Below are 22,716 nucleotides of genomic sequence, written 5' to 3' on the forward strand. Positions count from 1 at the left end.
TTGTAGCGTATAGGTCAGTCTGGGTGCGACTGTTAATCCCCTTTAGTCTATATGTGGACGATTGCGGAAGCTTCCAACATAAAACGTCAATATTACAATCGAACGATAATTCTATCAAACCAGAGAAGCCACATCAAGCAAAGGAAAAATGCACCCAAAAAATACGGCACTCACCAGAAACTCCTCTGATGACAGTACTTGAAGACGTCTTGTCTCCACCTCCTTGTGTTCCTCTCTGAAAATTCCTTCCAAGTGTCTGCACGCGAAAAGGAATCCCCCTTGCAGGCCCGTGCGCCGTTGAGCTATGGTGTCCTTAGGACTCACTCTTAAGCGCACACACTCGAGTACACTCCACTGAACTCTGTTCGCGTAATGTTGAAACATACATTTCGCCGCGAATATAGTAGTACCAATGCTGATACAGCGATGCCTAGGGCTTTATAAGGAGGGTAAAACGCACTGCAGAATTTCCCTAAAAGAAAAGAATCGATCTGCAGGAACAGATTTATTACCACCAATATACATCGACCCACGCTCTGGTTATAAACATGCCTCGCGAAAAAGACTACCGAAATGAATTAAACCGACCTAAATTAGCGTTACGTCCAAAATAGATGCCAGGCTATGGATTTCCCAACTGGCATCCTGCTAACAGGCAACTTGCATCTGTAGTAACTCTGTAGAGCTTGCCATACATTGTATCTGATAAAATTGTTGTGCAATAAAGTTTGATTTTGTACTGTTGGCTCTGAGCCAGCTTCTGCGACCCAGTTTCCTGTGTCCGACCTTCTGACGAACAATACCTCCGTACACGGAGGTAATTATACTATTTATAGAAAACACCCGTAGTAAAGCAATGACAACCTCAACAAAGACGGGGGCCGATACAGACTACCTTTGAACAGTTGATGACGTCACACTTCCGTTCAGGTCACGTGGCAAAGACTTAGGGTAATTTCAAGACGATCAAAGGCTTGTTGGTAAGCGCTTTAATTTGTGTAAGGAAAATATCGTATAAAATCTTTATATTGTCAATAACACCCACTGATAAACCTTACATTCGAGAAAAGTAATGACAAAACAGATTCCAAAACAGTTTTAGCTAATGCAGCCCTTATCCTCGCAACATAGGTGACATTACATAGTATTTTCTTAAGAAAGTATTTAACAGGAATTTTTAAAATCTGAAATGCAAAAACTACAGATTCTTCGCCAAAAGTATTTGCTTCATATCATGTAAATTCAAAAGACAACAACCTGATTCAATGGTCCTTATTCAGTGTGTCGCCTCTATACCATTTAATTAGACTAAATTATACTCATGTCTACAAAATCACACAAAACACAATGCTAATTTGCTGACGTTTCCTTCAAACGTGTTTTGAATAATTGGACTTCGTCCAGACTTGATATTCCACAAACCTGAGAGATAAGAAAAAAATTGCCATTTTGTGAAAATTGCAACATTCTAACAACTGTCACACAAAAAAAAGTGATATTACTCAGTGGTCTATTCAGATAAAAATATGTGTAGCTATTGTTCACCCAAAACAATCAATCTAAGGAAATATCAAGATACAAATTTGAAGATACCAGAAAAGATGGACCTCATAATTCTGTCTGGTGCCCTAAAACCGGCCATCCACTTCAAATAAGATGACTTGGAAGAGATCCACTAATAGTGCAGCATCTCAAAGCAATAATTAAGAGCTCTGCTGGAAAAGAAAAAAAGAGGCAGACCCAAAACCACTTGGAGAAGAACTGTGACAGATGACCTAGTCTACATGGGATTATCCTGGGGATCAGTACAGTAGGTGGCTGAGGCCCGAGGGCAGACCCAGATGGAAAGAAAAATTCACAAGATGAAGAGAATCAGTATCTAAGTAGTTATCAACAATAATGCACACTTCAGACATATAAAGAATTTGTTATGAGATTTTAGGAGACATTACACAATTATCTTGTTACTTAGGAAACCGTTTGTAAACTGTCTTTTGTCTTGTACACCACTTATATGTTCATACTTTACAACTGTACTACTTCCTTGAAAATGCAATAAAAAAAAAATTCCCCGTGAAAAAAAAATCTGGCAGATGAAACCATTTAAACTTTGCTTAGAAAAAAAAAAGAATTTGTTAGGACTAAAAAACCAGTAACATTGTATACTTTCTATATAGGGGTTACAATTAAGGTGGCCAACAGAATTATGAGAGTTGATGTATGTATTTTATGTAAAAAAAAACAGGAATGAGAACTGGAACTAGAAAACATCATTCATGCTTCATGAGGCAGAACTTTGGATCTAACTGTGGTTTGAAGTCAGGCATCAGCTTGGAAGCATGAGTACCATAGACATCCAGGACTCTTCGGTTCATCATTCCAAATCTAAAAAGAAAAACCAAGGATTAAGTATAGTCACAGCTCCATGAAATATTGATACATGTTAAGTTCTTTTTTTATTCATTATTGCTTATGTCTTGGTGATTCTTTGCATATCCCATTGTCACTTCCTCCTAGTCTGCAGATTTTGACCATCTTGACTTCCAACTTGACCTTCTTGTCAGTCTGGGTTACCACTTTCCCATGATCACTTCCAGTGACTCTACTTCAATCAAATAACAATGGACACTAGGAAACAAAAAGAAATACAAAAAACAATACAGTGCAGTCTGAATACTAATATTAATCTACGAAATAAAAATTAATAGCGAGGAAAAGTACCAACCGTTGTCTGGTGAGCCTCTGTAAGAAGGTCCAATAGGACGGCTTGACATTGTGTGGTTCCATCACTGCCTGTATGCAAAAAAAAAAAGGATTATCATACAGACACACATAAAGTTTAAAAGTAGTACAGTAATCATACACTGGAAATGTATATTCAGTGTCATGAACTAGTAATGAAGAGGTATTCGCAAAAAAAAAAGATTAAGTTTGATAAAACTTACGGCATGCAGAACCACTGCTGTGGACACAGCAAACAGAAGAGAGTCTGCATGGGTGATACAGGGGAGATGGCCTGCTTCTATTCCCTTCATGTACAGCAGCTATAAACATGGTAAACAACAACAAATAAACAAACAGAAGAGAGTCTGCATGGCCATGGGTGATACAGGGGAGATGGCCTGCTTCAATTCCCTTTATGTAAAGAAGCTATGGAAAAAGGAACAACATCTTAAAATTAACAGTCACTTCACAATCGGTTTCTCTGACTTTCTCCTCAGACTACAAAGTCCCTACAGCATCTATAATTGCTTATGATAATAATGAGCACTTTTGAGTCCTGGAAGACTAAAATGTTTGCATTTCCAACAAATAGTTCACTGGAAGCTACATATCTTATTGACAATGTTAGTGATTGGTACAATTGGAATAATGAATAAAGATGTCTTGGCATAGATGCATGGAAGCATTTACAAAAACAGTGGCATAAATTGTTCTGTGTGTTCAATGTGCATTGGCCTTACCTCTCCAAGTTTCAGGGTGAGGTACAGAGCAATGGTCCAACTTGGGTAGAAGAACATACATAGTCCTGCAAGGAAACCTGTCAGCAAAAGAAAGCAACATTTATTACAGGGTCCATAATTGTTTTGTGCAAACAGCTCCTGTTTTAAGATTAGTGTACTAGTACCTTGCAATGTACAGCAAACTTTCAAAAGTACATGCACGTAGGTAACAATTCAAAACTCAAAATACATCTATCTAACCAAGGTAATCATTTCACACATCTTATTCACACCTTTATACTAGTACACATAACTCCCCATACCTGCAGGTAGTGCATGAAGGTCTGAATCTTGATCCCTGAGCCAGCGTAGGAAACAGCTGACAAACTGTGGGGAAACAACATTTACAGTTATGATGTAAGAACAAAGATTGGTTCATGATAATGATCATGATAATGATCATTCTTGCATACTTATTTTCACCTGAGCAAAGTGAGGAAAGTCATGTAAAGTTCCTTTCCCGAGGGCACAAGCTACATGTAAGGTTGGTGTGACTTGGCAGGATTCGAACTCGGCACCTCTTGGTTCTGAGCTAAATGTTCTGCCGTTACGCCACACGACCCCACTGAGGGAACTTAAGATTTCACACCTCTGCGAAGTATTTAGAGTTGTTGTAACAGTTGTATTCCTTGCGTTGAATTTGTTACTGAATCTGCATGTATTATACCACTGTCACTTCCTCTCAGTCTGCTGGGAGACCATTTTGACCTCTAATTCTACCTCACTTCCTCCCACCTTGCAGGAAGACCAATTTGACCTCCAATTGGACCTTGCTGTCAGTCTACAGTTACACCATTTCTCTCTTAGCTTTCTGCAATTTTGTTCTAAAAAGTACATACAAACTTACACCTCTGTATATGTAAGTAAAAGCTCTTACCTTGAAGATACCAACAAAACCACCTAAGAAGGCACCAAGGTTGATGTTGTTCTTGTTGAAGATACAGGACAGTAGGCGGCTGGGTGACTTGATGATGGTTTGGAGTGATGACAGTACTCTGAGGACAGCCTGGGCAGCATAGCCAATACCAAACATCCTGCCAAACCCCTACAGAGACATGCAGACGACCAAGATAAGACATCAGCATGAAAAGAAGAACTTTTCTTTTCTGACAAAGGATAATCTCAACTATATGACCCCAAATACTGTGTATCTCTAAAATATTAGGACGAATGAGAAAAATCCATTTGTCTAAGAATAGTAGTGGTGCACCTTAATTAAAAATTCAGGAGCAGAGAACAATTTTGAGGTGCAAAACATAAGATTAAGTAGAACTTACTGCAGAACTTGAATCTGAAATTATTTAGCTTACTTTGAACTTTTTAATTTTAAAGCTTCTAAACATGTATTTTCTCTTTATTGTTTTACCTGTTCATAAAATCAAGTATTGCAACTTGCTTTTCAGGTGACACTAAGGTTAAAACAATGTTTGTACTGACTTAAACATACTATTTCGGAGGCCTGTATTTCGATAATGATGTTTAGAATAACAATAGTTCATTATGGCTGCAGTTTACCCTGTGTCAAAATGTTGAGGTTTTAAGTATGCTTCCCTGAAACACAGTCATCTTAACTGAAGAAGTAAAATTCATCATCACTGACTTAAAAGTTGACCGACTGTGTGAGTAAACAGTTATACTAACCTTTAGACAGTACATGGCACAGCTGTGTTTGTGCATACACAGGGCATGTCTCTGGACCAGTGCAGCTTTTAACAGTCTCATTATCCTTCAGGGAAATACAATTACATGAAAATGTCATCTAAAAATGTCAACAATACAGTTAAGCTATCTTTAATTTAGTGTAAGAAGTGGTGTATATTTTTTTTAATTTTATTGTAACAGGTTGTCTAGAAAAGACTAGTATAATATAACATGAATGTTTAAAGTTTAAACTTTTGTTCCAACATAAACAATTGTTCTCAACTAGAGATTTTGACCATCTTCTGCAATAGAAGAAGGTCCAACACTCCAAGATCAGGGTGACTGGTCAAAAGATCTAGGTAAAAACAATCCTTTCTGTTGGAACTTTAAGTTTTAACTTAAAACATGTCATTACCAGCACAGATGAATTTTTGTGATAGGACAATATTACTTATCATAAATACGGTTGAACAGTTCACAAAACCTACAAAAAAACAAAACAAAAAGTATGAGAACCTTGAAACTGAGAGGTTTTGTTTCCAGGCACTGTGTTGTGCAGACTGTACTGCAGGTCTGTTAGCCTCACTCTCCAGGCTCCTGGCATCACCTGGTTTGCCTGCCTCCTCAGTACCCAGCAGGAACCTAATGACAACATGTTTCCAGTCTATCATGATGTCCATATACACAAGTTGTCTGACATTGTCAGAATATACTGTAAATTCAGCTAGAGTATTTATTTTCATCTATTTAGAAGAAAAAATGAAGTTGTGTTTTAAGTCCTGCTTGAGACAATTCTGTACTATGATATTAAAACATTGGAGACGTCTACTTTTCATGTGGTGTCATGATTTTGTAGGTAACAGCATTTTGAATCCTTAAATTAGATAAGATTTAAGAGAATTACAAACCTGACGCCTTGTAAGAAAACACCGCTAAGCCCACCAAAACATCTGTAGAAACAAGGATATAAACAATCAGGAAAACTTGCAAATGGATTTAAATCTGTAAGGTCCTTGCAAAGCTCAGTGAGGCCCTCTTTTCTCTGTTTCATAAACTGCAGTTAAATTGAACTGAGACTTACAATGGATTGGTACATTGACATGTTATAGTAACTGCAGTTACTGATAGCTTCAACAGGGGGCACTGCTGCTTAAACAATCTTGAAGTTTATAGACGTAATAAAGAATCTTGTTCTAATTGAATGACTTAGTGATTTAAAGTTTTAAAGGTTTTGAAGGTTTAAACTCCTTGGTCGCTAGATCTTTTTTTCAAATATACGATATTGTATACATTGTATTTGATTGGTCTAAATGTTACTAATTCAAAGAACACTGACCTAAATAGATAGGCATATCCAGCAGCAGTTATACTGAAAAGTAAAACCTGAAAAAAAACAGAAGATGCCAGCTGTAAATACTAACAACATTTTCTTTTTCATTTAATTGATTTTTTTGGCTATGTATATCTAAAGTTCACTTATAAGCAAGTGTTCTTACCTCAATATGTTTGCGTGGTGTTATGAGACCACGAGAGATTGCCATATTACTCAGGGTTTCCAATGCCTGTGGGTAAACAATTGCATATGGCACATTAGGAACAACATACCAATGACAACACTGTTATAAAAATTTGTTCCAACACGTAAAAGTTGTCAACTTTTCTATTATTACATGACTTGTATGATTGTCAAAGATAGCAATAAATGTACCTACCACATTAAACATGTACACTGCTAGCATTCCCCTTCTGCAAAACACAAAAACACAATGATGTAAAAGCTCCATTGTAAGAAGGCACTATGAGAGGGGTTTTCTCAGCAATGATTGCTGTGTGTGTTTAAGGTCTAGGAGTAATGGGAGCAATACTTTAAACATGTACAGCTTTGGTCACAAACAATGCTGTTCATTGTACATGTACAGCAGGGTTAGCTAAGCTGGACTAGTTGCAGGTAAATCACAGGTTGAATTAGTCATTACTGAGCGTTGTACAACAGAATTATTACAGTAGAAACAGTGAACAGCACAGTACACGCATATAATAATATTAATAGAAATTTAAAAGATAGTCAGTAGAAATTCTATGTACAGGTGACTAACTTTATGGTTATTTTCAACACATTAACTTATTAGACTTGCATATATAGTTAGTTAACGGGTTTTATAATTGGTTAAAAAAAATATTGTAGCCATTAGAGATTACTGTGAGACAGATATGATAGAAACAGTAAACAGCACACCCATGATAGATAGGTTTATATTGTTAATTGTTAGTAGAACTTTGTGAGAAACAATATTACCATAGCATAGGGTGGGAAATGCAACATTAAATTCAACTCCATATCTGCAGTAACTGCAGATGACGTGCTGTGAAAACTGACAACTGTGTGACTGTGAATAATCTCACTACATCCTCCACATACACATACCTGTCACTTCTCTCTATAGAAATGGCCAGCAAGGAGCCTGCTGTGCCAGAAACAACACCATTGTGCCAGTAGCAATTCCCTGTCAGTTTGCTGCGCAGCAGATAAGGGGGAGGGAAAAACACAAGTTTACAATATTTTGATAAAAACAAATTGTGTGTTACCAACCTGGGCTTTCTCTCCAAAAGAATGGCAAGCTGGGAAGCCATAGCACCACTGGCCAGGCCAGTACAGTAGGAGAAGCGCTCAAACAGTTGGCTGCTCATCAACAAAGCAGAAATAGATGTGAGGAAGATCTAAAGCAACATAGACTGGAAAGTAATTTTGGTGAGCGAGACAAAGGGAAACTAGTTGACCTACTAGTACTACCGTAACGGTTACTTCTACTAATAACAATCAACTTCTGAATGGAAAACTTGTCAGATATGTATTGCACAGTCTGCAGTACCAAATACTGGAGACAACAAGTGTAAGCTTATACTATGGACAGTGACTAAAAAAGATTGCTCAACAATGATTGATTCAATAATTTATTAACAAGTACAATGTACTAGTAGGCAGGCAAGTCATTTGCCAAGATGATAGAATCATTCTATATATTTATTAGATCCATGTATTTATCAGTGACAAAAATACACCCTTCTTCTGTTACTTAGTATTAGACATTTTATTTTGTTCTGAATCTGAGGTACAGGTACATTGGTAAGTATACCACACCTGTACCTGAATAATTTTATAGGTGACACAGGTACATACATATATACTAGCATTAGTAGCAGCAGGTAAACCCTACTGCTCCTAGTATCTTAGCCTCTACCAGGCTTTTGGAAGCAGCTAGAAAGAGTAAAAGTTGGCCAAATAGACAGATATTGCTAGGGGAGTTGACCGGGCTATATAAGAGAATAGCAGGGACTATGTCCTCTGTGAGGCTCTGTCTATTTCAGTATTTGGCCAATTTCTACTCCTCCCAGCCGCTTCCCGGAGCCTGGTATATAGGCTGCTAATTTGTCAAAAAGAACAGAGTGCCTTGTATCTTACTTGAGGAGACAAAAACTCCCGATGAAGGCCCCAGCATTGCTCCCCAGGAACACGGCAGACTGTAGGAGTTCAGGAACAAACTTGTGCAGCCAGTACCGTTTACTCCTCCTCCTGGCTAGACCTGTGATCTGGTGTTGGGGAGGGTTATGATTTTATTGCTGATAAAATAACATACACACACGTGCTAATGTTAAATGTTCACCATTTCAATACTAAAAAGGCCTGATTACACCTTACGAAAAACAGCATAATGCAGGCCCCTTTTTGGCAAGCCAGCCAGGCCCATTTGTAGTGTACATGCCTGCTACTTTTTTTATACGAGGTTGATTTCAACTACGTGTGTACTTTGCTCCCAAAGGTCAGTTTAGTCATAATTAGAAAGAAAGGATAACAGAATACTTTATGTATAGTGTAAGAACTGGTGCAGGTAAAACACCACCTAAGCTAGTCCGTGGAAAATGGTTTACGAGGCTAGTTCTAGTGTGTGTTAAAAGTGACACTTCGTTCTTGAGTCTTGGTGGCTATGTATAAAGCCTTATTTGGCCCTTCAACCCCCAAATTCTATGGTAACGCCCCCTCCCAGCGCTATAGTCCAGTCGCCGTACACCAATATATTGAAGGTACTCACCACGTAAACTGGCGCGTAGATTTTGACAGACTCCACTATACCCCCCAGCAGTATGTCTAAGATAGCCCTTATGCACGAGGGTTGCCAAGTGTGGCCTATTTCGTAGCAGTTCGCTTTCAAAACTGAACTCGGTTTCAAACTTTTACTGTACGCCGCCATGTTGGACTTTAGAAGTATCCCGCCGCGGGGTGAGTAGTCTCTAACCCTTCACCTCTCGGTCAGGGACCCTCGGTCAGAAGTCCAACAAAGTCCCGCATTTATGTAAGGTAAGAGTACACATGTTTTTATCAAATCTAAAATTCACAGCATGCCGTTGTGTTTCTTCAGCTTAAATAAATGTTTCATGTCAACGTTCTTGGCAGATTGTTAGCTGGCACTATTTTCTTACGTTCAGACCCATTACACCCACACAGAATCAAAACACAGTCAGATTGTACTTCTTGACTGGAGGAAAGTCCGGAGTCCTGAGGAAGCCAATCATGGTAAAGTCTCGGCTAAGCTTACCTGCTTACAAGGGTAACTTGTCATAGGACAATGTAGAGTAATGTCTGACTCAGTTTCTAGTAATATCTCTTTACTGCCCTCAAGTTGAAAGTCAAGGTGAAATTCGAGAAGACCCATTGGCAAGCAGTTGCACTTGCAGGAGCCCATTGGATTTAATAACAGGTTGCGGCTATATAGACTCCCCTTGCCCCACAGAATCATGCTTGAAGATTTTACAGTTGAATACAGTTGCCTGTCCGTTATGATTGAATCATCCTTTGTGTGTATAATAGTATACTATTATAGCAGGCTAGGGTTTGTGGAAATAGCGGTCCAGTCAAGGCAGAAAACACAGTCCAGTCTGGTCAGGGGATGTTGGAGCAAAAACGTTTCTGCATGTAGTTACACCCCCTGGCAGAAAGCGATAGAATTGCAGAGCAAGAAGCCTAGCCTGGTGTCCAGTCCATCGTGGTTAGGGCGGGTTCTCTTCGGAGCTACAGAAGCTGTTCCCTGCCCTACTCAGTTAGCTCCCAACGTGCAAATTAAAGTCTATCACAGGCATAACATTCCCAGAGTGGCCTGTTTAGCTGGATGGAGGATGTATCCCTAACAGTTAATCATGCTGACATGTGTCTCTGTAGTCCCTGTACAGGACTTGGAGGAACTTTTCCAGGGTTGGGAAACCTGTTTTGGTGATGAGCACAAGGAAAATGTCTGTAAGTTGTTCGAATTTGATGTATTATGTCTGAGTGCTTTTGGGACTCACAGATTTTTTAAATGTCCTATTGAAGTCCTTCAAATATGCTTTGTCTAATCATGGAGGTAATATTTGAGAATAATACCTCCATATGATCTCATCACATTCAATTTTCTGCAAATTTTTTACTTCATACCTTCCAGGATGTCTCAAGCAAGACAGAACCAGGTCTTGTGGAGACGGAGAAGAGAGACAGCATTTTTCTCATCGGGATCAACAGGCCTCATGTCCGTAACTGTGTCAACAACCAGACTGCCCTGCAGCTCTTCAAGGCCTTCCAAACTTTTGAAAATGACGAGTCATCATTGGCTGCCGTTTTCTATGGAAAAGGTGGGCTTCGACTGTCATATTTCTCCTATTGCAACCAACTACTATAAAGGCAGTCAAAGGTTATGATGTGACAATTGTTCAGTGTCATTTTTATTCTCACACGTTAATGCACTGCCTGCAGAAGTTGTACATTTTTCAATTTTTAGGTAGATAGTTCAGTATAGCAAAGTTGTCCCACTCAAAAAAAAAGTTTTTCAATTTCTTGAATATATGTGTAAATGTATTGTTTTCCAGGTGGTACCTTCTGTGCAGGTTATGATCTTACAGAAGTAGCATCAGCAGCAAGTGAAATTGAAGGTAAATCATGCAACAAAAAAAGTTTTTTGAATTTTTTGAATGTACGGTATTGTTTTCCAGGTGGTACCTTCTGTGCGGGCCTTGATCTAAAAGAAGTAGCATCTGCAGCAAGTGGAATTGATGGTAAAACATGCTTTTTCTCTTTAAATGTACGATATTTCTTAATGTACCATATGTCAGTCTAAGGGTATCTGCATGGTGGGATGATTAAAAATAAAATGTTTTTCTGCATATTTTCTGCAAACAGTTCACAAATGCTGTTCTGTTTTGACTTCAGAAATGCCCTTTGGAGAGACAGATGTTGGTCCCATGGGCCCCTCACGTATGAGGCTGAGCAAGCCTGTCATTGCAGCTGTGGATGGTTATGCTGTAGCAGGTAAGAGACAGTACTAGTATACCAGTACTTGATTGTCTTCACCGAAGGAAAACATATTGTTTTTGCTACGTTTCCTCTTCTACTTCTACTTCTACTTCTTCTTCTTCTCCTTTTTCTTCTTCCTCTTCTTCTCCAAACAGTGACCTCAAGCAGTCTGTCTGTTACCATGGTAACTAGTGGTGCATACCGGTTCACTGGACTTGGATCTGGACTTGTAAAAATGTTTAGGTTCAAGTCCAAAAAAACCTAAAAGTCAAGAACCGAGTCCGGACTTATTACCATAAAAGACCATTTCACATACCCCTTTTCTTTTTAAACCACCTAAATCCTTCCATAGATTCCAAGATCTTTGCTGCAAAATGAAGAAAACATTGCCATCGGGCATCGTCAAGTACCAGCCTCCATGTTATGTGGCCAAAGTTTCACCCAGGCAACATTGCAAGGTTGCCAACATGCAATTTTGTATATGCCATGGGTTTAGGTCCGGACTTAAGTCCGGACCTGAACCTAAACCTCTGGACTTGAATCCGGACCTGAACCTGAAATTGGGTTTAGGTATGCATCACTAATGGTAACTAGTGTTGGGTTACATCATGTTGCAATATTTATAGCAGGAGAGATTTAGACTCTTGTCTGACCATATATATGAATGTGTTTAAGAAAGAATTAACAGAGCAGACCATGTGCAAAGGTAAAAATTATGCATTTGCTTTCCAAATGTTACCTTTCTATTGTACATTTGTATGTGTACATTGTAGGCTCAAAATATACCCCTAGCATAAATGCAGGTGCAGGTAAAATAAGAGTTGTGCAACTATTTCTATTTTTCTATAGGTGGTATGGAGCTAACCCTGTTGGCTGACATGAGAGTGATGGAGGAGGACGCCATCATGGGGGTCTTCTGTCGTCGCTTTGGCGTTCCTCTTATCGACGGAGGCACTGTCCGACTACCCCAGCTCATCGGCCTATCAAGAGCCCTGGATCTCATTCTCACAGGCCGTCCTATTGGTGCTCAAGAGGCTCTGGAGTTCGGATTAGCCAATAGGGTTGTGCGAAAGGGAATGGCACTGGAAGCAGCTATGGCATTAGCCAATCAAATTGCAGCATTTCCACAAGAGTGTATGAGGGCTGATAGGCGTTCCGCATATTATGGGATGTTTGATTCTCCATCTTTTGTAGAGTCGATGAAGTTTGAGTACAACAATGGGAAGGGTGTGGTCGCAAAGGAGTCCGTGAAAGGGGCTACACGTTTCACAGAGGGGGTCGGGAGGGGGGGCTCATTTGATGCGTTTAAGCCAAAACTGTAACTTTAATACTCTAAAGTAGTGTGGGTATTCCAGTGGTTAGTGACCCTGCCTCTGGACCAAGAAGTCATGAATTATGTAATTCAAGCTTTGTCACTCAGCTATTGGAAAGGGTCACAGTCCTAATAGGACGGGACATTAAGCCATGGTCCACTGTTCATTGTCCTCCTTGATTGTACTTGAAATACAATGAAACTGTAGATACTGTACATGTATACAGCATCTGTGTCTCCATCTATCTTAACCAGTGAAATACTGTATTTTGTAATGGTCAGAAATAATTCCTTCGTAATCGATCGTATCATCATGGAGTTAAAAGGTTGATGGTATCTTTCTATTAAAGTGAGCACAAAGTTTATGGTAGTACAATATTCCATTATTTACCATATTATGTGCCTTCCATCTGCCATCAAAAAATTCTAGCTGGCTATGATTATAATCAATTATTATCAATTTATCCAATAAAGACATCTATCTCCTCCATTATACTTGAAAGGTGTTGTGTCATTGCATTGGCTCCAAGCAGATCCTGAAGCTACTCTCCAAGCAGAGGTTGTGGGGAATTATCGTTACCTTTTTATATATGGCCGTTTTTTTTGTTCTGATCCCGTCGGTGGCTATTGGAGCTTCTCTGGCTAATGGATACTGCCTGGCCAATTTGATACTGTCTTTTTTGCCACCGATAGGGATCTGCTTTGAGATTACCTGAAGCAGGTGTCAGAAAATGTTGGTTAAGAGCGCCACCTACCAGTTTTTCTCTAAAGTACAAAAGAGATCAAGTGACCCCAGGAAGTTTGACGGATGTACTGAGTACTAGAAGCGCTAGGAAGAAAATTATTCTTATAAAGGTCAGATTTCTATAATATATAATAACGGTTGACACTATGTTTAGCTGAAAACTTGTTTGGTCTGTCATGTCTGTGCAAATCTTGGTCTAGCACAACTTTACCACCCCCTCCTCTCATTGGGATATTCCAAATCAATTGTTTTCACATCGATTATAAAGAAGGAATTTGAGCTCTTTCAAGACTGCCTCTTTTTAATCAGCTTAGATTTTACCACATACTTCCATCGAGATGAGAAGATAACCTAGTTTCTGCTCACTTTATCAGGAAAGATTTAAAGGGTAGATATTTGGAGCATGATTGACAGCAAACTGGGCTATTGTCTGTTCAAAGTTTGAATTCTCCCAAAGATGGAATTTCCCAGCATGCTTTGTACCTGCATGGGTTCAAAGGAAGACTGGGGAATGTCGGACGACAAAATACGACACTACCAAAACTGACAACTTTTCAGACCCAATATTCCTTCTCCTGAGTAACTTCAGCACAGATTACTTGAAGAAAAGGGTGAGGATGATGACGGAATTGACTAAGCAGGCGGTGTGAGGACTGTTAGGCGACGGGACGATGTTGAATTCGGGCCCGGCATGCGGGGAGGGTTGACGTCCGCGTCCATCTTGCCTCGGGTTCCATCGCTAAGGTCTGTCGTGAAGTAGTCGCACAGTTTGCAACTTTTACCCAAGATTGCGGTGCTGACTGACACGGGTACGTTTCTGTAGTTGTGTAGGAAGGAAAGTTTCATATAGGACTTGTAAGGGGACGGATTTATCCACCATTCCAGGGCTTTAACCTTGCGTTATCGACCAAGCATTCCAAACCCGCAGAGTATTCAACCCCGCGTAGCCCGTCAGAAGATGCGGACCCAGAGAACAGCATAGCCGTGACAAAATGCGCTAAAACGACGAACCTTTCTTTCATTCCATGTCCAAATCTATGTCTGGGTAGTTGGATTTTTCTGTTTGCCACATGAAGCGGAAAGAGGTGGATAGGAAAATGCGCCCGAAAACTTTTCCTTCCGGTAGTACGGCGTATCAGGGGAACAGTCGACAGATGATGCAGGAGATCAGGGAGAGTCTACGGAATCTGCAGAGGCAGAACCAGAACGACGCCTCGTCTTCCCGGAACGAGCCGTACAAAGCTACGGGACCTGCACAGGATGCACAACAACAGCAAGGGTCCTCCCGGGGCGCCAGGTTCGGAGCACAACACCAGGAGAAACTACAGAAGATAGCGGCGTCACTTCTGCCGTTCGAGATGGGGTCTGGTGCTGGAGGGGTGGGAGGGGGGCGGGCCTCAGCTGCAGGTGACGGTGTCAACAAACAAATGCTTCAACAACTCGTGCAAGAAGCAGGGATTGACGAGGTACGTAGACAGGATTGATATATCTTTGTTGTCCGTGATCAACTGTCAGTCATGATTCCTTTGTTTTTCATATTTGTTTGCTTTTGTTATAATTATGTTGACACGTGACCCTTTAAATCAAGTTGCGTATATGATATCACTTGAATTCATTCACGAGTCACATAAAAAAACGCTATTATCTGTTTGATTTTTCTTTGTATATGGTTGTTACCGTGACATGTTCAGTTTTTGGACCACTATTCAAGCAATACATATACACGAATTAACAATAAGATATGTCATGAATATTCTTCAACAGTAATGTAGGCTGTCAAGAGAATAATAAAAGTAATGTCAATCACTTGGGATGGGGTTTTGTGCGCGTGAAAAATTTGCGCATGGGAAAATCTGTGCATGAAAATATGCAAATTAGCCAATTCCCAAGAGACTTAAAAACTTTTTGCTGTTTTAAGCTTAATAGTTGGAAAAAAGACATAAAACAGAATTGTCGTTGAATATCATTTTGTTGCATTCTAGACTACATAGACTACATTTTGTCAACATTTCAGTGATTTTAAGTGATTTTCAAAAGTTAAGTTTTCACGCACAAAAAAGGTTGAAATTTGCACCTGAAAGAATTTGTTTGCTAAAATATGAAAGCAAGCTTTTAGAATGGAGAAAAGCTTCAGATTGTTACATTTTACCATCCTAAACCTTATGCTAGTAACATTTCCATGTATTTCTCACAAATTCAAGTTATTTTCAGATGTTAAGATTTCATGAAAAATATGAAAATTAACCTATTCCCAAGGGAATTCTGAGTTACAGATGGAAAATTATACCACAAAATCACATTTTACTACTTTGGTACTGCATATTTTCTGACATATTTCAGGGACTTTGAATTTGCACGCTCAAATTTTACACGCGCGCACAAATTTTGCACGCGCAGAAAATCCGTTCCCAATCACGTTATATTGAATTAGAACAAAAAGGAATGCAGTGTTATTGGCACACTTGTTTTACTGGTTATCAAAAATTGCATATTGCTCCATGTATACATGTATAACTCACAGTAACAGTGGCATTACATAATTATTCATCAAAAATTTATCATTAGTCCCTTTAAAAAGTCTTAAAACTTTCAAAAAAAGTTTAAGGCACAAGAGTACTGCCTCAACAATTGCATAGATGCGTACTGAATCATTATGAATGAATTTTGTTGTTTGTTGCACACCTTGTATGTTTTTGCTCTATTGGCAAATTCAAAAATGTATAATGATTTTCAAGACAAAAGATGCAATAAGGCCTGTTTGCCATTGCAAGTAGCATTCCCTCCCATGATGGTATTTTAAACTCAACCAAATAAATAAAACATACATTTGTATGTACAAACACATTTTTTGGCACACAAATGAATGAGGCATTAAATCAGGCTTTTAGCTAGGATTTTTTTGTTGGGTGTCCATTTTTTTTATTGTATGCTATGCGCAGCAAAGATGCGTGGTGCACAAGCTTTTTAGGGGGTCTTTTTTTAATTTCATAATGCTCTGGCACACTACTTTTTGCATTTTGAGATGCAAATTTTGAGGATTTTTAGTTTCTTCCTTTAGTAAACCATCATTTTTGTATTCATAGTAATTCTGAAGGGAGGCATGTGTGCATGGCAGGCAGGCTTTTAGCTAGGATTTTTTTGGTGGGCGTCCATTTTTTTTATTGTATGCTATGCACAGTGAAGACATGCTGAGTGCAAGATTTTAGGGGGGCTTTTTTGAAATTCATAATGCTCTCAAACACTACTTTCTGCATTTTCAGGTGTAAATTTGAGTTTTTTCCTTCAGTAAACCATCATTTTTGTATTTATAGTAAGGCTGAAGGGAGGCATGTGTGCATGGCAGGGGTTGGGAGTGGAAAAAATAGGGCGTCTTTAGGGTGTCCTACAAAAAAGTAGGGCGTCCAATTTCTTATTATTTTCAGTACAGGGCGTCCAAAAGACACCCTGGACACCCCCTGGCTAAAAGCCTGCATTAAATAGATTAACTGTTTGAACTCCAGATGTGTAATAACTAAGTTACACGTATTCAAGCTTGGAGTTTGTAGTATGGGAACCAATTTTGTTGTTTTCATGACACCTTAAAGTTAAACATTGCATTTACATGTACTGAAAGATTATCTGTGTTTTGTATTCATGGATATTCTGTAATACACACTGTCCAACTGTAGTGTGTCTGTTGTTAATACAACTTTGTTATATCCATTAGGAGATGGCGCGTCGGGCTTTGAAGCTGACCAACAGCAAAAGTATCCAGGCTGCACTTGAGCTTATGGGGAAAATGGCATACCAGGACGGCACCAGAGCAGAACAGATAGCAACAACCAAAAAAGTCATCACACAAGGTTAGAATGTCGTTTTTAATCATTAGATGAGATATTGGAAAATCTGTAGATAATATTGATGTTGACATTGTTGATGATATATACATCATAATGTAGAGATTGCAGTATGGCAGAATCACTAATTCTGGTTGCAGCAATTGTTTGTTTTTTTTTTGTTCATTTTTATTTGCTGTCACATTCTGGTATGCATAATGCTCACTGTGTTTGAACGGAACTTAATGTAGTTTTTTTTAACTTCCTCACAGGTGGTGTTAACAGAAGTGGCCAGTCGGTCAATCGCAATCCAAGCTTCCAGGGTTCCAAGGAATCATTGGTGAACATTCCCCCTCGTACCAGTCCTACCTTTGTAACAGGCATGAGATCGGACAGTCCCTTACAAGGTGAGGTATCTGCCTTAAGCCAAGGTGTACCTCCGAGAGGGCAAACCCCACCCCCTCGCGGACAAACCCCTCCCCCTAGGGGTCAGACGCCGCCACCTGGGAACTTCAGGCCGGTGCAGCAGCTGGGATATTCACCTGGTCACGTGCAGCAGATGATCAAAAGGATGTCACCCGTCCCTCAAAATGGGCGTGGGCCTCTGTTGGCACCACAGGCTCAGGACACACAACGGACTAGTCCCATCCCAGCATGGGCCGCGTTAGGTGGGACGGGCAGCTCTTCTAGTTCACAGAACAGTGCCGGCCCTGGTAGGTACTCCATGACTCCACCCCCCTCCTCTACAGTTGTACAGCCCGCACGGCAAAGTCCTGCTGCGTCGCAGCTTGTCCGAGGACAAAGCTGTGAAGACATCTCCCACCTCTCCTCGTATAAGATTACTCAGAAAGAACAAGCCGTCAGCATTCTAACCAGAGCATTAGGTAGTAGAGCAGCGATGGGGGCATTGTACAAGTCTCCTTCAACAGACCTTCTGTCAAGTAAACCTGTTATCACACAGACCACTGCACAGAGGAGGGGATCAGTCAGTAGTAGCCACAGCAATAGTTCTGTCTTCAGTTCCAACAGCGAATCTTACTCAACATCTGCCCAGGCAAACAATAACTCCCTTGCCCTGCACCAGAACCACCTATCCCCTTTCAGCAGCAGTAGCAGTCACACCGACAGCTCACAGATGAACTTTTCTTCAGGACAGAGCACACCGAGTCAACCCGTCACTAGTAAAGATCCACCCAGCTACGACACAGCCATGACATACCTACAGCTTGCCCACTCCTCCAGACAAGGGGGTACATCACCTAACCCCTACAAGAGCCATAAGGTTGCAGATCAAAACATGCCACTTTCTGTAAACGTTGATCCTTCTCCGGTTCATTATCCTCCCAACCCCTCAGCCTTGCCCCCACCGCCACCATATCCCCACTCCGCAGCCTCTCAGCTGCCTGTCTCCACCACAAAGATGACAAACCCTGTTGTTCTACACTCTGCGAAAAGTAAAGAAGTGCAGAAACCTGTTTTACAGACAGCACATGCTCCCGTTCACCCGCCTCTGACGAACCAGCCAAAGACTGTGGCTATTTCACCCAGCATAGAAACAGCCTCCACTGCCAACACAACATCCCCGTCCTCTTCCCCACCTGAAACCAGGAGTAGTACCCCTAGTTCACTCACATCTACAACAAGCCCGAGTGAAGACAACTACCCACCCCCTCCCCCATACAGACCCCCACAGACAGTAGAGGTACGTGCTTCACCACGATCAGACACTACCCAAGAAGGAGACGAGAGTGACATTCAATTGCAATCCTCACCGAAACCTGAGAGAAGAAGGAGATTCAAGGGCCGAGACCCAGAAAGGAGGGGGTCCAAAATCAAGAACTTCTCTCCCCAGGCATTCAAATTCTTCATGGAACAACATGTGGAGAATGTGCTGAAGTCCCACCAACAGAGAGTCCACAGACGTGTGCAACTGGAGAACGAAATGTCCAAGGTTGGTCTCTCCGAAGAAGCACAATCACAAATGCGAAAGATGCTGTGTCAGAAGGAATCCAACTACATCAGACTGAAACGTGCCAAGTTGGACAAGTCCATGTTTGTGAAAATCAAGACTCTGGGCGTGGGTGCATTTGGAGAGGTTGCACTAGCAAGGAAAGTAGATACTCAGACACTGCACGCAATGAAGACCCTCCGGAAGTCGGACGTTTTGAAACGCAATCAAGTAGCACACGTGAAGGCAGAGAGAGACATTCTATCAGAAGCGGACAATGAGTGGGTGGTGAGGTTGTACTATTCCTTCCAGGACGACGAGAATCTGTACTTTGTAATGGACTACATCCCTGGAGGGGACCTTATGAGCCTTCTCATCAAGAAAGGCATCTTTGAGCAGGGTCTGGCACAGTTCTATACAGCAGAACTGGTGTGTGCCATTGAGAGTGTCCACAAGATGGGCTTCATTCACAGGGACATCAAGCCAGACAATATCCTGATCGACAAAGATGGACACATAAAACTCACAGACTTTGGCCTTTGTACTGGATTCCGCTGGACACATGACTCAAAGTATTACCAGCCCAAAGGTACTTGTCCTTATCTTTTTGTTTCATTTCCTCTTCCTATAGCCTTCCAGTGCATTTCTTTGTAGATATATAATGGAGAAATGTTGTCAATACAAATTTAAGAAGAGTTAAGATTTGGCATAGTCATATCAACTTTTAAGCCTTGTTGCAAAATGAATAGTAAAACAGTAATATATCAATCAAAAGTCATGTTGTTATACTCTGCAATGATTTTCTGGCATGTATGATGTACATGTATGACTTAGTTTAAAAAATTACCATATTCCCAATGTATGATAAAACCCAGTGCTCCTGATGTAAGGTATCCCATAACAATTCTATCATTCAATAAAGATAGCAGCTTATCAACAAGCTTTCAGTGAGTCCTCTAATTCTAAAGTTAAAATGATCAGATAAAGTACTTCTGTTGCTAAGCATTTTTTTCATTTTTGACACTTTTTTTATTTCCCACAGATGGCCACATCCGTCAGGACAGCATGGAGCCACCAGAAGGCTGGAGTCTGGAGAACTGTCAGTGTTCCTACAAGGGTCTGAAGCCCCTGGAGCGGAGACAGGCACGTCAACACCAGCGCTGTCAGGCTCACAGCCTGGTGGGAACTCCTAACTACATCGCACCTGAGGTGCTCCTCAGAAGAGGTAAGCAGCTGACTGAACTTTTAAAACTCCTAATAACACATCAGCTGTAAGCAGATAAAAACTTTTCTACTGTAAATCACATTTTCTTCGTGATAGCAAAAGTTCATGGTCTGAGAAAAATGGACATGTTTGCGGAACTATGCGTTTGCCGTGGTGGCAGATGCAGCAAAAAGAAAGTAGGCAAATTATTTCTTCACAGTAATCATAAGTTGCATAACAGAAGTGCCCACAAAAACTGCAAGTATAAAAGTACCACCAAAAATGTGATTTACAATAACAAGTCCATCATTCATCATGTTAACATTTATTACATGTTTACTATTTTTGATTGTTTGCAACACAGTATGTTTGATGATTATGATTTTTTGAGGTATCTATGAGTTGCTTTATGCAAACTTGTACATGTCTCTTTTCCAGGGTACACCCAGTTATGTGACTGGTGGAGTGTGGGGGTGATCCTGTATGAGATGTTAGTGGGACAGCCTCCTTTCCTGGCCACTACACCAGCAGAAACACAGATGAAGGTTTGTTTGTTTGTTTGAACCATTCTTACGTCATGAGAAACTCAGATTGGTCTGCGGGCTGCTTTTCAGTGAGCTTATGTTGGAAGAGAATCAGACGAAATATTTCAAAAAGATAAAGTTTGAAGTCCTAATAAATCTATACACAGATTAGGTGGATGGACCAGAAAAATTTTACAAGGTGTTTCCAACATGGTGTTCTAATCGCTCCTAAGCCAGGCATCATCTTGCTTGTTTTGTGGAAGCTGTACCATGTTGACATTAATGGTTGTAAGTTGCATCAGTAACATGAAGTAAACTCTAGCATCAGCCTCTGTGGAAATCTAAAAGCATTCTTGAAAGTGCTTGAATCATAATGTCCTAGTTCACTTTTTCTGACATAGTGTACTTTATCTTTTCAGGTGATCAACTGGGACCATTACCTAACCATCCCACGACAGGCCCGCCTGTCTCCAGCAGCCTCAGACATCATCCTGAAGTTCTGCTGTGACGCAGAAAACAGACTGGGCAAGAAGGGGGTACAGGAGATCAAGGCTCATCCGTTTTTCAATCACATTCCCTGGGAAAAGGGCCTGCGTAAGACCAAGGCTCCGTACGCCCCCTCCATTCGCTACCCGACAGACACTTCCAACTTCGACCCCGTGGACCCGGAGAGGGTGCGGAGCTCGGATTCCGAGGAGCCAGAGAGGGTTGATGCGACGTCCCCGTCCAACGGCATGCTCCCAGAGCACGCCTTTTACGAGTTCACCTTCCGCAGGTTCTTCGACGAAGGCGGCCCGTCAGCGCCGGAACCCTACAGCGATGCCGACAGCACAGAAGACGGCGCTGAAGGGAGCCAAGAGAGCAGCTCAGAAGCAACTGCTGAGGACGGGACAGGGGCGGTGCTCCAGAAACATGAACCTGTCTTTGTCTGACACCCTGCTTACCATAAAATATTAGGAAATTTCCACTTGCTTTATGTCAGTCCATACACCAAACCTGCACTCACAATTTCTATTAGACATCTGTCTCATTACCATGCCCCAAAGGCACTGTGTCATCATATCAATAGTACAAGAAACTTGACTGCATACTTACTGCTTGTGTCAACATTTATAATGATATTTTATAAGACTCAATAGCCTAGCCTCTGAAGTCCAATCTCTGTGTGTTAAGGACATCAGCTGGAGTAGGAGAAATTATGTCCACTAGAATTGTATTGTCCGAGACATTTTCTCAAAGCATATTTATTCCAAAACATTACACTAGTAATTGTAATCTGTAGCATGTGTGATGATTTGTAATCCAGTATCAATTTGGAAATGCAAAATTGCTGGTTACATGCTAGAGGTTTACTCTGTGTTTTATTTTTCTCTTTAAAATCCTCAATACATTGGCCTAGTAGGGAGAATATGATGTGCAAGTACAGTAGCAGTAAGTTTGATAATTCTGTGCAAGAGACAGTGTATCTGTATAGCTTGTATCCTTTGCCAGTTTCAGTAAAGTTCAAAGGGCAAAAGTATCATGCACTTTGTAGACCATGTGCCCCCAGATGCAATTTCATATCCTCATATTTCAACAGGGAACCAGATTTCATGCATACTTGCATTCTATAATAAGGAGATAGGACTGTGATATATATATGATAATAATAAAAATGCTGCAGATCTGCTCTTGCAATGTACCTGTCTTGGTACACTTGTCAAAGGTA

At 40.6% G+C, this 22,716-nt stretch overlaps 3 protein-coding genes across 3 annotated transcripts; 2 read left to right on the top strand and 1 right to left on the bottom strand.

Moving 5' to 3' along the window:
* Window positions 1-2,150: 2,150 nt before the first annotated feature.
* Window positions 2,151-9,423, bottom strand: LOC109469346 (transmembrane protein 135-like). Its single transcript, XM_019767854.1, has 15 exons — window positions 9,233-9,423; window positions 8,605-8,732; window positions 7,735-7,824; window positions 6,857-6,890; window positions 6,641-6,706; window positions 6,481-6,527; window positions 6,053-6,094; window positions 5,661-5,786; window positions 5,145-5,229; window positions 4,381-4,548; window positions 3,767-3,830; window positions 3,465-3,541; window positions 2,946-3,044; window positions 2,726-2,793; window positions 2,151-2,385 (listed from the first exon to the last, which is right to left on the bottom strand). Exons 1-15 carry the CDS (start codon window positions 9,389-9,391, stop codon window positions 2,271-2,273), a joined length of 1,368 nt encoding a protein of 455 aa, XP_019623413.1. The 5' UTR covers window positions 9,392-9,423; the 3' UTR covers window positions 2,151-2,270.
* Window positions 9,424-9,629: 206 nt separating this feature from the next.
* LOC109469317 (carnitinyl-CoA dehydratase-like) lies at window positions 9,630-13,280 on the top strand. The gene is made up of 6 exons (XM_019767823.1): window positions 9,630-9,714; window positions 10,357-10,431; window positions 10,616-10,802; window positions 11,037-11,099; window positions 11,377-11,475; window positions 12,310-13,280. The coding sequence occupies exons 1-6, from the start codon at window positions 9,712-9,714 to the stop codon at window positions 12,780-12,782; spliced, it is 900 nt and encodes a 299-aa protein (XP_019623382.1). The 5' UTR covers window positions 9,630-9,711; the 3' UTR covers window positions 12,783-13,280.
* A 449-nt stretch (window positions 13,281-13,729) lies between these two features.
* On the top strand, window positions 13,730-22,376 carry LOC109469233 (serine/threonine-protein kinase LATS1-like). The gene is made up of 6 exons (XM_019767695.1): window positions 13,730-14,983; window positions 17,224-17,359; window positions 17,605-19,869; window positions 20,323-20,505; window positions 20,923-21,029; window positions 21,428-22,376. The coding sequence occupies exons 1-6, from the start codon at window positions 14,588-14,590 to the stop codon at window positions 21,938-21,940; spliced, it is 3,600 nt and encodes a 1,199-aa protein (XP_019623254.1). The 5' UTR covers window positions 13,730-14,587; the 3' UTR covers window positions 21,941-22,376.
* The last annotated feature ends 340 nt before the right edge of the window (window positions 22,377-22,716 follow it).

This window comes from Branchiostoma belcheri, unplaced genomic scaffold, assembly GCF_001625305.1.
Source record: "Branchiostoma belcheri isolate BF01 breed outbred unplaced genomic scaffold, Haploidv18h27 scaffold20, whole genome shotgun sequence".
Classification (NCBI taxonomy): domain Eukaryota; kingdom Metazoa; phylum Chordata; class Leptocardii; order Amphioxiformes; family Branchiostomatidae; genus Branchiostoma; species Branchiostoma belcheri.